The 16564-nt window shown below is 36.2% G+C and overlaps 1 protein-coding gene across 1 annotated transcript in view; it reads right to left on the reverse strand.

Annotated features, from left to right (window-relative positions):
* lgals8a (galectin 8a) overlaps window positions 1-16564 on the reverse strand; it is a 44365-nt gene that overhangs the window by 12888 nt on the left and 14913 nt on the right. Inside the window, exons 3-5 of the mRNA XM_028797440.2 lie at window positions 15846-16056; window positions 8508-8627; window positions 4392-4445 (exon numbers count right to left, since the gene is read on the reverse strand). Coding sequence (XP_028653273.2) covers window positions 4392-4445; window positions 8508-8627; window positions 15846-16056 — 385 coding nt within the window. The remainder of the gene's footprint in view (window positions 1-4391; window positions 4446-8507; window positions 8628-15845; window positions 16057-16564) is intronic.

The following is a 16564-nucleotide window of genomic DNA, read 5'->3' on the forward strand; positions in this document are numbered from 1 at the left end:
AAAGCTGAACATCCCTGAACCACAACGTTCCTTATAAACATTTGAACATGTACACACCTGATCATGTGTTAGGAACTGTGTGTCAACCTCAAAATCAAAGTGGTAAATCAACCATGCTATAAGCAATTAGTTATTTTAATTTACAAAATTATTGCCTTTTTTTTAGGACGGTGGTTACCACTGTAAATTCCATACAGTAAAGTCCATGGGTAACTTTATTTATGCTCCCTAAGTAAGGTTAAAACTGCATTTAAGTATACAGTAATCCCTCCTCCATCGCGGGGGTTGCGTTCCAGAGCCACCCGCGAAATAAGAAAATCCGCGAAGTAGAAACCATATGTTTATATGGTTATTTTTATATTGCCATGCTTGGGTCACAGATTTGCGCAGAAACACAGGAGGTTGTAGAGAGACAGGAACGCTATTCAAACACTGCAAACAAACACTTGTCTCTTTTTCAAAAGTTTAAACTGTGCTCTATGACAGGACAGAGATGACAGTTCCGTCTCACAATTAAAAGAATGCAAACATATCTTCCTCTTCAAAGGAGTGCGTGTCAGGAGCAGTGACTGTCACTATATAGAGAGAAAAGCAAACAAATCAATAGGGCTGTTTGGCTTTTAAGTATGCGAAGCACCGCGGCACAAAGCTGTTGAAGGCGGCAGCTCACACCCCCTCCGTCAGGATCAGAGAAAGAGAGAGAGAGTTTGTTTTTCAATCAAAAATCAATACGTGCCCTTCGAGCTTTTAAGTATGCGAAGCACCATGTAGCATGTCGTTTCAGGAAGCAGCTGCACAAAAGATAGCAACGTGAAGATAATCTTTCAGCATTTTTAGACGAGCGTCTATATCGTCTAGGTGTGCGAACAGCCCCCCTGCTCAATCCCCCTACGTCAGGATCAGAGAAAGTCAGCGCAAGAGAGAGAAGTAAGCTGGGTAGCTTCTCAGCCATCTGCCAATAGTGTCCCTTGTATGAAATCAACTGGGCAAACCAACTGAGGAAGCATGTACCAGAAATTAAAAGACCCATTGTCCGCAGAAATCCGCGAACCAGCAAAAAATCCGCGATATATATTTAAATATGCTTACATATAAAATCCGCGATGGAGTGAAGCCGCGAAAAGCGAAGCGCGATATAGCGAGGGATTACTGTACAGTGACACCTCGATTTGCAAGCATAATTCGTTCCGGAAACGTGCTCGTAGGCCAATGCACTTGTATATTAAAGTGAATTTCCCCATAAGAAATAATGGAAACTCAGATAATTTGTTCCACAACCCAAAATTATTTATATTTTGTACTAATCATTTTTATATGAAGTAAAAATACATAAAACAAATTAACCTGCACTTTACTTTTGAAAAGAATCATGGCTGGTGTGAGTGAGTTTCTAAACTCTTGTGGGATTGCACCCAATGGGACAACACGCGGAAGAGCATCCCAAAGCAATCGCAGTCTCCCAGCGCTGTAGCAGTTCACCGTAAAAGCGAATCCGAAAAGATCGCGGACATGCTATATGCGCCTGCCGTCGATGGGTGATACAAGGAACAAGGAACATTATAAATGTGCAGGGCCCTGCCTGACTGCTGTATCTGTGTATAAATAACCGTGCTGTTGCTGTTTCAAGCTGAATAAAGCTGGTGTTGCTAAAGTACTGAGACTCAGCTTCGTGTTTTAGGGTGCAAGACGGGGACTCGCACGTCACAGCACACACATGCACACGCACACACACACACACACATGCGCACGCACACACAGTCACAATGCTAATGCTGTAGTAAACATAGATACTTTATTAATCCCAAGGGGAAATTCAATATTTATCTAATCTAATCTAATCTAAAACAGTATACGCTCGTACGGATGTTGACTATATGAGTGAGGCACGCAGATTCAGACAGAGAATAGGAGACGATTGTCCACAATCCCGCAGTGAGAGAGAGAGAAGAACCATCAGCTCAGTTGTGATCACATGACGCTCAGCAGACAAAGCGTATACATACTACTCGTACAGCAAGACCTCACTCGTTTATCAAGTCAAAATTTATTAAAAATTTTTGCTCGTCTTGCAAAACACTCGTAAACCAAGTTACTTGCAAACCGAGGTTCCCCTGTATTTGATTATTTACTGTACAGTTTTTTACTTGCCCCATCTTAATGTGTAACTGGTATTAGGAGTGTGTGTCTTTTAAAAAAAAACAAAAAAAAAAACAACAAATTGATCACACTAGCGCAAAGCATACAATTATTCAACTCAAAATTATATATCGAGCCCATCTTTCTCGCTTAAAATTGTCCAAAATGTTTCCAGGGCAAGATCCAACCTGCGAACACTGCAATCAAGCTCCAGCCTCACATGTTTTGGTCCTGCACCCAATTAACATCATTCTGGACCAAAATTTTTAAATGCCTTTCAGACAGCCTTGGTGTCATAATCCCTCCTAACCCATTAACAGCTGTGTTTGGTGTTCTTCTAGATGGGCTTAAAGTGGAGAAGGACAAACAAACTGTGATTGCCTTTACTACACTATTGGCACACAGACTAAACTGTAAGAATCCTAACTCTCCTCTTTTAAGTCAGTGGGTAACTGATGTTTTTTATTATTTGAAATTGGGAAAAAATCAAATTTGCACTTAGACGATCTGTGCAGAACTTTTTCAAAACCTGTCAGGATCTAATCAATAATATTTTAGAATAAGCTCTTAAAGCACTGAGGAAGCAGATTCTCTTCCCATTTCTTTTTCTTCTCCATTTATCTTTATCCGCCTATTAAACTCATCAATTTATTTATTTTTATTAGCTTTAAGTTTTACACCGTTAGCCATGCTCTCTTTCTCAGGGGTGGGGGTTGATTTGTTTTCAATCCTATTTTCTGTAAAAATTGATATATTTGTATGGAATGATTACAATAAAATCAATAAAAATTAAAAAAACACACTAAGACAAAGAAGTCCATCAATGGTTTTCAAGCAAGGAAGTGCACCAGGGTAGAATATTTAGAAGCCCCTGCTTTGCTGTCTGCTCTCTAATACATCAAACACTAAGTATTATCCTCACCTCATGTGCTGATGGTGCACTGCTTGTTTGTTTAGCTTTTGCTGTACATTTTCCCCACTCTCTCTCACTGATCCAAGCCACTAAAAAAGCTACTTTATTCATATTCAGTAATATGTCTGCCTTATGGGGAAAAAACACAATTATATGATTTAAATCAGAGTCACAGACTCGTTCTGTTGCACTGATAGGAAAAGCAACATTTTCTGGAATGAGAAAACCACAGTTACAGCTTGTCTACCTTCATAACAAAACTTTTTAAATTATTTTATTGTATCATATAGTGTACACAGTGAGGTTCTGTAACTTGACAAAGACACAAAAGTTGAAGAGATGCACTTTTACCCAGTGAGGTCCAGATGGAATGAGGCCCAATAAGGTCGCATTTAAAATGGCTTTCAAAGCAAGATATAGACCTCTTAGTTTTTTATTAATTCCATAATGTCATCAGAAACAAGGGAGAAGACCATTTCATGTTGTTTGTAGGCATGTCATGCACTAGTGTTGGTAGACAATATGGTTTAAGCTACTCCACTACATTCCAACTGCAGACAACGTTTAAACAGAGCAACAGGGAAGATGACCTTTCAATATCTAGTCACCCTTGAGCAACCACACCAGAGCAGAATCAATATACAAGACCATCTGAAAGGTCAATACAGACCCATAACCTGTACTGCAGCTGAAACTGTCATCGGACATAATGCCCAAATCAGTGATTGGACAACGAGGGACAGACTCTATGCTGCAGGCTTTAGGAAGTTGCGTGGTCGGAGGCCCTCTTCTCATACCACCTAGATGTATGACCCCTGATCAGGGCAATGCAAAGCCACATAGTTGCTGTGGTCACAGCTGTCTGGAGTAATTAATGCGAGTATGCACCTGCTGCCCTGGCCTGCCTTCTCTCTTGTACCTAACCTCACAGAGAACTTTTGAAGTTTCATGGATCACAACATCTGGCAATGAGACCCTCAGCCCACTAATGATCTGCAATGTTGTCCCTTATCCCATTTTCCTGCATAATTATTTAGCAACTACAGATTCAGAGACTCATTGACTTTATGCATCAGAGGTGAGGAGCAGTGGTGGCTTCAAGAGGGAGTCATATAAAATACTAAAGGACCATAAGCTGGCTGTTGTCAATGTTCACAGTTTTGTTTGGTTTGGCTTTTTTTTAATACTCTTGTCTGTTGTTATTTCAGCAATAAAGGTTACAATTTCAGTTCAACAATTAGTTTTGCATTCTGCTCCCTATCAAAATAATTCCCTTTGATCACAACAGAAATTCATATAAATAATGACGATGCCTATGAAAAATAATCAAGCTAATCCTTACATTTTCTTTAGCCACTTCTGTGTTCTTACTTTCAAAGGATGATGATGTAGACATCTAAAAATTAAAAAAAAAATTAAAATACAGCACAATAAACACTGACAGCTATAAAGACCACACAGACACACACAAAACTTTATACCTGTGTGATAGATGTTGAATTTTTAAGGACTGACTTAAAAGATACTTTTTTACAGTTAGTTTTCTTATAAAATATGGCTTACCCGAGATTATTTCTTCTTTGATGTCATTAATCATTTTTGAAATTACATTTTTAAGAAAAAATGTAAAATACAAACAAATAATAAATTAATTAATAATTAATAAATATCCTTTTAATAATAATGTATCATTTACAATAATAAGAATTTGCAAGCTTTTCCATGTTTTCCACTTTGTTGATACATTATCTATGTACTATCTCACCTCAATCTCTTTACAGATTTTTTTTCCCCCAACAACATGGTCTTCAAAATACATTAATGAATATAGCCCACTATACAAATCTTATTTTTTCCCATTCAAAATTCGGCCTGCCTCACCCCATCAACCAAACAGCATTGGCTGTAACACATTAACTATTACAGCAGAACACAACATATGAAGCCGCAATCAACAAAACTTCCTGAAGCCCTCAAAAGAAAGACACCTATAAGTCTGGATGTAAGAGCCAAAGGACATACGCAGATTGTGGAAATGTGGTCTGTTTGGAAATTTAGAAAGAAGTAGCCTCTATCTTCAGAAAAGAAAAATATGTATATATATGGACACATTGTACATCATGTGGATGTATAAAAATATTTCAAAAATAATGTGCTCTAGAAAAATTAGCTACAGTAGGATTCTCAATTAATGTCAGATATTGTGTTTTAACATGAACCAAAAGCTGCCTTTACACATAAGAACATCATACCAACTACAAGTCAGATTGGAAGCCTTATGGTGTGAGCTCACCAAGAATTCTACAATATACCAGAAAATATTTGAAAAGAATGTAAATTTATCTGTCATAAAACTGAAGCAGGAAATGTACACATTAAGTCTTTCCACCTCATGAAACTAAAGTTCTATTCAATGAATAATCGCAAGGTGCAAATATTTAGTTTTACTTGTTAAAAATTGACTAAGGGTTCATAGTTTATCACTGAAATTACCAGATCAGATTATCAGATTTTTAAATTCAGATATATGTTAAAAGGTTTGGCAACACTGGCCAGTACATGACTCTCCGTATTTACAACATAAGCAAAGTACATGGTGTGTATTTATCAAAATACAGTCAATGGCCGAAATTATTGGCACCCCTGGAATTTTCCCAAAAAATGCACCATTTCTCCCAGAAAATTGTTGCAATTACAAATGTTTTGGTATACACATGTTTATTTCCTTTATATGCATTGGAACAGCATAAAAAACAGAGAAAAAAAGCCAAATCTGACATAATTTCACACAAAACTCAAAAACCGGGCTGGACAAAATTATTGGCACCCTCAACTTAATATTTGGCTGCACGCCCTTTGGAAAAAATAACTGAAATCAAGTGCTTATTATAACCATCATCAAGCTTGTTACACCTCTCAACTGGAATTTCCGACCACTCTTCTTTTGCAAACTGCTCAAGGTCTCTCAGATTTGAAGGGCGCCTTTTCCCAACAGCAATTTTGAGATCTCTCCATAAGTGTTCAATCGGATTTAGATCCGGACTCATTGCTGGCCACTTCAGAACTCTCCAGCGCTTTGTCTTCAACCATTTCAGGGTGCTTTTAGAGGTACTGTATGTTTGGGTCATTGTCCTGCTGGAACACCCATGACCTCTGACACAGACCCAGATTTCTGACACTGGGCCCTACATTGCGCCCCAATATCTTTTGGTAGTCTTCAAATTTCATGATGCCTTGCACACAGTCAAGGCATCCAGTGCCAGAGGCAGCAAAACATCCCCAAAACATCTTAGAACCTCCACCATGTTTGACTGTAGGTACTGTGTTCTTTTTTTCATAGGCTTCATTCCGTTTTCTGTAAACAGTAGAATGATGAGCTTTACCAAAAAGATCTACCTTGGTCTCATCTGTCCACAAGACATTCGCCCAGAAGGATTTTGGCTTCCTCAAGTACAATTTGGCAAACTCCAGTCTGGCTTTTTTGTTTCTGTGTCAGCAGTGGAGTCCTCCTGGCTCTCCTGCCATAGCATTTCATTTCATGCAGATGTCGATGGATAGTTCGAGCTGACACTGTTGCACCCTGAGTCTGCAGAACAGCGTGAAAATGTTTTGAAGTTGATTGGGGCTGTTTATCCACCATTCGGACTATCCTTCGTTGCAGTCTTTTATCAATTTTTCTCTTCTGTCCACATCCAGGGAGATTAGCTACAGTGCTATGTGTTGTGAACTTCTTGATTATGTTGCGCACAGTGGACAAAGGAACATGAAGATCTCTGGAGATGGACTTGTAGTCTTGAGATTGTTGATATTTTTCCACAATTTTTGTTCTCAAGTCCTCAGACAATTCTCTGCTCTTCTTTCTGTTCTCCATGCTTAGTGTGGCACACTCAGACACACAACAGAAAGGTTGAGTCAACTTTTCTCCATTTTAACTGGCTTCAGGTGTGATTGCTATATTGCCAGCACCTGTTTCTTGCCACAGGTGAGTTCAAACGAGCATCATATGCTTGAAATAAAACGATTTACCCACAATTTTAAAAAGGTGCCAATAATTTTTTCCGGCCCATTTTTGGAGTTCTGAGTGACATGATGTCAGATTTGGCTTTTTTTTTCCTCTGTTTTTTCGTGTTGTTCCAATGCACATAAAGGAAATGAACATATATATAAAAAATCATTTGTAATTGCAATAATTTTCTGGGAGAAATGGTGCATTTTCTGGGAAAATTCCAGGGGTGCCGATAATTTCGGCCATGACTGTATATGGAAGATGCAATACCACTGTTTATGTTTCACATTTTTGTCTGCTTTTAAGGCAACGTATTAAAAAAATATGTACCCAAAATATTAAATATCTGAATGCAATTTTTTAGTCTAAATATTAACAATTAATGAAACAAGGTTTTGTTCTCAAAAATGTTTTTACATTTTTCAACATTCAATATTAATGTTTTTCAACATACAATATTTTCAGTATTAAACATTATCAATATTAAATCTGTGCTTAGTAAGAAAACACTGGTAATGTTACTTGATATATACATAAGTCTGACACAATATTGCACACTATGTAATATGCTGAGCTGAAGCCATGCTAGAGATAGTCCATGCTGTTACATTATTTTTAAACATATGATCCAGTTTCTTTTAAAAAGTACTTTTTCCTTCTTTGTTAGCATATACAAATAACACACAATTTATGATAAAATATCATAAAAAATGTGCCAATGAAATACCAATGTGTGTGCCATGCTGCATTTAATGTTAACGAAAACACAGAATATAGTTGCAATAGAATGCTTTCCTAAATGAGGCCATTATTTCCACTGATGGCAGAAACACCATCCATGTGCTAATGTTTATGAAATCTTGTGAATTCAGACCTCTGCTGGAGAGCCTTCTTTATTAATGGTTTTACACTTCAATCTGAACTTGACATCAACATATACTTGTTGTGAAGAAAGTAACGTCCACACCTAATAACACATATCTTATATCAACAGAACCTTGTCAGACACAGTAGCAGTAGTAAGCACGTGTCAGTTGTGTAATATGTGAGAAAGTAGGGCTGATTGGTCCTTATTAAAATAAAAGTAGGAGCAGGAATGAAGAAAGACACACAAAACTCTTACCATTAGTGTGAAAGATGACATTCTGATTCAGAATCCCACATCTCTCACACAAATCAGGTCTAAGTAAACAGCACCTTAGCAGCTTTGCCTTCATAAAGCACAAATCAAGCCTCATGTTATCTAACTAGCCTATTTATAGCTAACATAATTTCAGCTTTCTGAGAGGTGTGATATTATTCAATGTGAAAGATTATATATACTGTATTCACCAATTTAGTAACTAATATTTATATAACTAATTTGTCCATAAGAAATGAGTTGAAGACACATTTATTGATGTAAGAAAATGGGTAACAGTAGTATACTAAAAAAACAAAAGTATTACTTACAGTGTCAGATACAAATCCAAGTGCCTGAACATGAATTTTGCCATAGACACCTAAGGTATCTACTCTTTCCAGGGCCAGTCGGTGTCTGTACTGAAGTACATGTTTTCCATTTACTACAACCTACAGGAATAACAAAATTAAACAACCTTGAAAAAGAAAAAATACTGAATGTAAACACCCCTAAGTTAACAATAACACACAATATCAAAGTACAGAAGGAAAAAATAATCAAGTAAATAGCTAGCTACAGTGTGTAAACATATTTCTAAAAATCAAGTACTAAAATTGCAATCATTACAAAAGTACAGTACATAAGTAAGATGTGCAATTAACAGCTCTAATGAAGAATCAGAGAGTTTAATTAAAGATATGCTATCTGGGGATTACCAGAACAATCTGTAAAGTATAAAAAGACAGTAGGTATACCAAATTAAATCAGTGAACTGAAGAAAGAAAAAGACTAAGAGTGAGAGGCAAGCTGATATAGATGTCTGACCTTGTAGGCTATCAGACCAATATGGAAGATACAGAGGAAGGACTACAAAATCTAAATAAAATAGCAAATACTACATAAAAACCAGAGAAGTTGAAAGAGAGGTCATGCAGTCAAAGCTGAATTTTTATTAGTTGTCCAGCAACATACAAATGAGATAATTAGATACAATTCAAGCTTTTTTAATGATAACAAACCATTTAGTCCAACAAAAATTGCTAATACTAACATCCAAGACATTTCTCTAAAATAAGATCAATTTAAGTTTTGAGGGTTCCTAAGGTCCTACTCTCTATGACACTACTTTATAATTTATTCCATGTGTTGGTCGTTCTCTATGTGAAGAAAAACTTTCTAACAAGTATATTAAATTTACCATTAGTACGTTTCTGGGACTAAAATAGGGATCAATAGTTGAAAATTTAATGAAGACATTTGGGATGACCGAAACAGAGTCACTGATGTGCAACACAAAAAATTCTTTTTGTGTTCAAGGTTTCATGAAGTTTCAGGACATAAAAAAGAAAAAGACAACTTAGAATTGAAACGGAAATGTGAAAAATTCTTCTATTGTTTAAAATACTTTTCTAATTTCATTATCTTCATACAGGATATTAAAACTTGCATGGCTGAAACTATTTATAAAGTAAGCAGTTTTATCTATTTAATGTGACCTATACATAAAAAGTCCTCTAAAGAGCATTAATCTAGGACCATCTCCTGTTTACAGCAGATTCTCTCCTAACAAAAAGACACAGCAATACATTTATCTCAAAGGCATGGACACATTCATGTGTAAAGAGATTAATAAGAGATGACGCAGCCGTAAATCTCATGTATAAGGACAAGTTCTATACAAGGTCAAGAAGATATACTCAACACTTAAAAATATACTAGCTATTTGAAAACAGAGACTGGTTTTGTCAGGGACTACACTTTATAGTATCCGGGGCATAGCAAACAGGCTCCTGGTTGAGTTATAAATAGGATAATAACCAGAATTTTCAGGTTCTAAACCCAAACTCAAGAACATATTCATTCTACTCGCCAGTGCATCATAGCTACTCAAGAATTGATTATTTTTTTATAGATAATAATTTCCTGCCTACGATTAAATTGTGCAAATACGACACAATTGTTATCTCCAACCATGCCCCTCTAGTCTTGGAGCTAAAATCATTAAGCCCCTTACACTCACCTCACAGATGGCGTCTTAACCCTCTTCTATTAGTAGACGAGAACTGCACAGAATTTATATCCACATAAATCAGCTTCTTCATAGAGACAAACACACCCTCAGAGGTTTCTGCAGGAACACTCTGGGAATCTTTAAAGGTCTTCTTAAGAGGACAGATTATTTCATATCTTTCCCACAGAAATAAAGTAGAAACCAAGAAAGTGTCAGAGCTAAGAAGCAAAATTACTAGAATAGATGAAGAACAAGCCAGGCGTCCAAATGAAGCTCTTCATAGGAAAAGGCAGGCTCTGCATACAGATCTCAACATCTTGACAGCTGAAGAAACTGAACAACTTATTTATAAGTCAAGACATCATTACTATGAACACGGAGAGAAAGCTAATAAGCTTTTAGCTCAACAAATCCACAAGCAAGAAGTTCGCAATGCAATCCCAGTAATCACCAACACGAATGGAGAAGAAATCATTGACCATAAAAATATAATGCACACATTTACAGATTATTATAAAACCTTATATTCTACTGAGTTCAAAGAAGACAACACACAATCGAATGCATTTCTGGATACATTACAGACACCACAAATAGATGCTTTAAGTGCTGAGGAACTGGATAAACCTCTGACCCCATCAGAATTACTAGATGCTATAAAGTTACTTCAAAGCGGGAAATCAGCAGGCCATGATTGCTACCCCGTAGAGTTTTATAAGAAATTCTCTACTCAGCTAGCTCCCCTCTTACTGGCAACATTTACAGAAGCTACAGACAATCAAATTCTACCTCAAACTTTTCGTCAAGCATTAATCACCATCTTTCCTAAACAAAATAAGGACTTGTTACAATGTGCAGCATACAGACCAATTTCACTCCTGAATAATGATGTTAGAATACTCTCAAAAATTATAGCTAGAAGGATGGAGAAAGTGCTGCCCTCGGTAATATCACAGGATCAGACTGGATTTATTAAAGGCCGACACTTATCTTCCAATCTCCGACGCCTGTTTAATGTAATATATTCACCAGCAAAGTCAAACACCCCAGAGATATTATTATCATTAGATGCAGAAAAAGCATTTGATATGTTTGAATGGAACTACCTTTTCACTGCATTGGAGAAATTTGGGTTTGGCCCGAATATTTGTGCATGGATCAAACTACTGTATACCAATCCAGAAGCTTCAGTTTGTATTAACAACATTTGTTCAGACTACTTTAAGCTAGAACGTGGCACCAGACAAGAATGCCCCTTGTCACCACTGCTGTTTGCAATCGCCATTGAACCACTGGCGGTTCACTGTCGAAATTCTTATCAGATAAAGAGGATTATCAGAGAAGGACTGGAACAGAAAATTTCTCTATATGCAGATGATATGGTTTTATATATATCAGACCCAGAAAACACTGTGCCTGCAGTTTTAACAGTACTTACAGAATTTCAAAAGATATCTGGTCTCAGAATTAATCTGAATAAAAGTATACTCTTTCCAGTGAATTCACAAGCATATAATATTAGATTGTACACCCTACCTTTTACCATAGCAGAACAGTTTAAATACCTAGGGGTAAATATCACAAGTAAACATAACGCTCTTTATCAACAAAATGTTGCCATCTGTATGGAAAAAATTAAGCAAGACTTGCATAGATGGTCAACCCTTCATCTCACTCTAGCCGGAAGATTTAACATTGTTAAGATGAATATCCTTCCTAAACTTCTTTTTTTATTTCAAAACATTCCAATATATATCAATAATTATTTGGAACTCAAAACACTCACGTATCCGAAGAGCGACCCTACAAAGACCTCAGGCAGAAGGTGGCATGGCTCTACCTAATTTTCAGTTTTATTACTGGGCAGCAAACATACAAGCTATAAAAACCTGGACACAAATAGATGAACATACTCAGGCTTGGTCTGCAATAGAAGTAAAATCCTGCAATACTTCTTTATATTCCCTGATCTGCGCTCCAATAAGTGCAAGTTATCTCAAATATACTAATAACCCAATTGTGCTTCACTCACTCAGAATATGGAACCAATTTAGAAAGCAATTTAAGATGGAAAATCTTTTATCTGTGGCACCCCTGCAGGAGAACCACCTCTTTCAACCCTCGCAAACATATCCAGTTTTTAATACTTGGAAAAGATTTGGGATTAAATTGCTCAGAGATCTTTATATAGACAATATCTTTGCTTCCTTTGAACAATTACGTTCCAAATTCAACCTCCCAGCTACACATTTCTTTCACTATCTTCAAATTAGAAACTCTGTTAAACTGTGAAACTGCCCGATTTTCCTCATCTCGTACCCTCTACCATGCTGGAAAAAATACTGCTCAATTTCGAGGAATTAGACACCATTTCCGCATTGTATTAAATTTTATTAGAGTCCCTTCCTTTCAAAGATCCAAGAGGACAATGGGAAAAAAATCTCTTAATTAATATATCAGAAAAGGAGTGGAAGGTAGCATTGCAAAGAATTCACTCAAGCTCCATATGCGCAAAGCATAGAATTATTCAACTAAAAATTATATATCGAGCACATCTGTCTCGCTTAAAACTGTCCAAAATGTTTCCAGGGCAAGATCCAACCTGCGAACGCTGCAACCAAGCTCCTGCCTCACTGGGTCACATGTTTTGGGCCTGCACCAAATTAACATCATTTTTGGACCAAAACTTTTAAGTGCCTTTCAGACAGCCTTGGTGTCATAATCCCTCCTAACCCATTAACAGCTGTGTTCGATGTTCTTCCAGACGGACTTGAAGTGGAGAAGGACAAGCAAACTGTGATTACATTCACTACACTTTTGGCACGCAGACTTATTTTGTTAAATTGGAAGAATCCTAACTCTCCTCTGATAAGTCAGTGGGAAACAGATGTTTTATATTATTTGATATTAGAAAAAATCAAATTCTCAGTTAGAGGATCTGTACAGAATTTTTTCAAAACCTGGCAGGATCTAATCAATAATATTTTAGAATAAGAAGAAATAATTATTTCCGCAATTCTTTCCCTTCTCCATTTTTTATTTATTTATTTATATATTTTCTTTCATTTGTTTATTTTTGCCCTATTAAAAAGCCCTAAGCAATTCTCCTTTGGCCATGCTCTCCTTCTCAAGGGTGGGGTTTGATTTGTCTTTAATTCTTTTTTGTATAAAGTGATCTATTTGTATGGAATGATTACAATAAAAAAAAAAAAAAAAAAATTTTCAGGTGGAGCTAGTGAAGTGTACAATAGATCACTGGGACAAGGACACTTGTCAGATTGTGCATTGCTGTACAGGTGTCACTCGCTACATGGGATATATATTAGAACACCAGTGTACACTAAATAAGAATGGTATAAACTGTTACTAATGTATCTTCTCTTACATGTCTGCTCTTCCCTTACATATGTCGGTATGTATCAATTTCACCCCATGGTCATTTTGACCAAAAGGCATGCTTTTCGCATAAATCAAATAAAATATTAAATGTCATAAATAACTGAAATATCTGAAAACAGACTAATATTAGTGCTTATTAGTTTTTGCAAAATTTACCATTAATTAATCATGAATATTCATAGAACAATCATTTAACATGTTAATACCTGCTGTATCGGGGAATTACCACCTAGTGTTGTCAAAACATATTTGCCCTTTCCTGATATTGTCAACTTTTTCACATATTTGTCACAATAAATGGATTCAGATCTTTATACAAACTATTATATTAGATAAAGGGATCCAGAGTAAACATAACACAAGCAGATGAAGTATGAATTTAGAAATTAAGTAATAAACTTTTTTCAACACCTGTATTGTAAAGTTAGTTACACTCCCTCCTCACACCCACTTAGTTACTTACTCAAGCAGATGACGACCAAAGTTAACTACTAATTAGACTCCACTAACTGAACACAGGCAGACCTGACTGTAGCCAGCTCTCTTAATTGTAAACCTCACAATATTTTGACCCTTGCCATGACAGTGAAGTAATCAACATAAAGTTTCTAAAAGAATACAATGCATCAATCAAAGGAGTTGCTGACCATTCAGGAAAAAATGACAAAGCCATTTCTATGGCTGTGGGACTCCACTGCACCATATTGATGGCCATTACCTCCAAATTAAGAACATCTGAAACAGTGGTGAATCTTCTCTGGAGAGGCCAGTCTGCCAAAATTACCCCAAGGGCACAGAGACTACTCATTTAAAAAGTCACAGAGATTACCAAAACAAAATATAAAGAACTGCAGGCCTTTGTAGCCTTAGCTAAAGGCAGTCTTCATGACTTCATGACATGAAGGAGGCTGAGTAAAAATGTGATTCATGGGAGAGAAGCAAGGTGGAAAATTCTACCCAAGAGCAACATCAACAACAACATGTATTTATATAGCACATTTTCATACAAATAATGTAGCTCAATGTGCTTTACATGATGAAGAAAGAGAAAAAAAGACAAAATAAGAATTAAAATAAGAGAACACTAATTAACATAGAATAAAAGTAAGGTCTGATGGCCAGGGAGGACAGTGCTCATTTGCAAAATGAGAGGATCCTCAAACATTTTGGAATAATGTTCTATGGATGGACCAGTCAAAAATAGTTCCCTTTGGATGACACAGGTCCCATAATGTTGGACATTAAGTTAATACAGTGTTCAACTGTAAGAACATTATACCTACAATAAAACATAGGGGTGGTAATGTGATGAAGTGTGGATACTGTGCAGCCTCAGAACCTGAAACACTTGCCATTGGTGATGGAACCATGAATTCTGTACTTCACCACAATATTCTTAATAAGTTGTCTGCTTGTGTCCTGAACTTGAAACATTATTGGGTTAAGCAACAGGACAATAATATAAACACAAAAGAAACAAAATGGCTATGCCCAGTCAAATGTCTGAATATAAACCCAATAGAGCTGTTGTGGAAGGACCCTTGTAACCCTACCAATGTGACTGAATTAAAGCTGATCTACTGAGGCAAACAAGTTAAAATTTCTCAACAGCAATGTGAAAAACCTAAATCATAAGAAGCATTTAGTTGTTAGTTTTAACACCTTAGCAGTAATACTAAGTGTTGAAAACACAGACTCAATTTGTTTTTCAAGTGGGGGATTGGGGTTTTAGATAACTGTTCCTTGAATTAAGAAAGCAATGATTTAAAAACTGTTGTGTTTATTCAGGTTACGTTTCTCTAATATTTCATTTTGTCAAAAGGTTCTGAGGTCATTCATTGTGTAAAATATGCAAAAACAGAGGATATTATGAAATAGGCAAATATGTTTTCTCAACAGTGTAAAAGTATTGCAGGATTACTTTTTAAAACAAAATAAGTAACATTATTCTACCTATATAAAAATGACCTTAAAAGTTGAAAAAGAAATATATACTTTCCAAAATCATAAAGGTTAAATTCTGAAATCTAATGGAATAATACTTAAAGGCTTAAATATCTTGAATATAATGCCATGATAGTACAATCCTGCTAAGCAATATTTCAAGAACTACACATAAACACTATGCCAATTTATTTATTTAAAATAAGCTCTGGATGAAATTGTTTCTGTTCCTTCTAAGAAAGGGCTGTTAATTTGTAGCTTCTTATTAAAATGCCACAATCCAGATCTAGCACAGAAAGAAATTATATCTCACTTTCAAAACGTCTTTCAAGGCGTAAATAATTATCTCAAAATTCTCTCCTTTTTTGAAGGGCATCTCGTAGGTAATCTCCTCACGACCCCATTTCTCTTCTTGCAGGGTGTTGCATACAATGTAGCCAGATCTCTGAAAACGAGGGTTGAAATGGAAAGCCACATCTGCACGAGGATTAATGCTGCTTCCACACTGTAAATCTACTTGAAACCTAGTGATGTAAAAAACAAAATGTTTTAGCTTATTTCATCATAGTTTTGCAAGAAATGAATTATGTACATATAGATATGTCTCTGAACTCCTTATTTTTATAGTCAAATTTTCACTTTTGTATAACCATCAAAAGTACAGTGATATGAAAAAGTTTGAGAACCCCTCTCAAAGAGAACAGTGGTATGTCTTTCATTTCCTAGGAACATCTGAGTACTGGGGTGTTTTTCCGAACAAAAGATTTTTAGTGAAGCAGTATTAGGTTGTATGAAATTAAATCAAATGTAAAAAACTGGCTGTGCAAGAATTTGGGTCCCCTTGTAATTTTGCTGATTTGAATGCATGTAACTGCTCAATACTAATTACTTGCAACACCAAATTGGTTGGATTAGCTTGTTAAGCTTTGAACTTCATAGACAGGCGTGTCCAATCATGAGAAAAGGTATTTAAGGTGTTCAATTGCAAGTTGTGCTTCCCTTTGACTCTCCTCTGAAGAGTGACAGCATGGG

This window comes from Erpetoichthys calabaricus, chromosome 3 (assembly GCF_900747795.2).
Source record: "Erpetoichthys calabaricus chromosome 3, fErpCal1.3, whole genome shotgun sequence".
In the NCBI taxonomy this organism is placed as follows: Eukaryota; Metazoa; Chordata; class Cladistia; order Polypteriformes; family Polypteridae; genus Erpetoichthys; species Erpetoichthys calabaricus.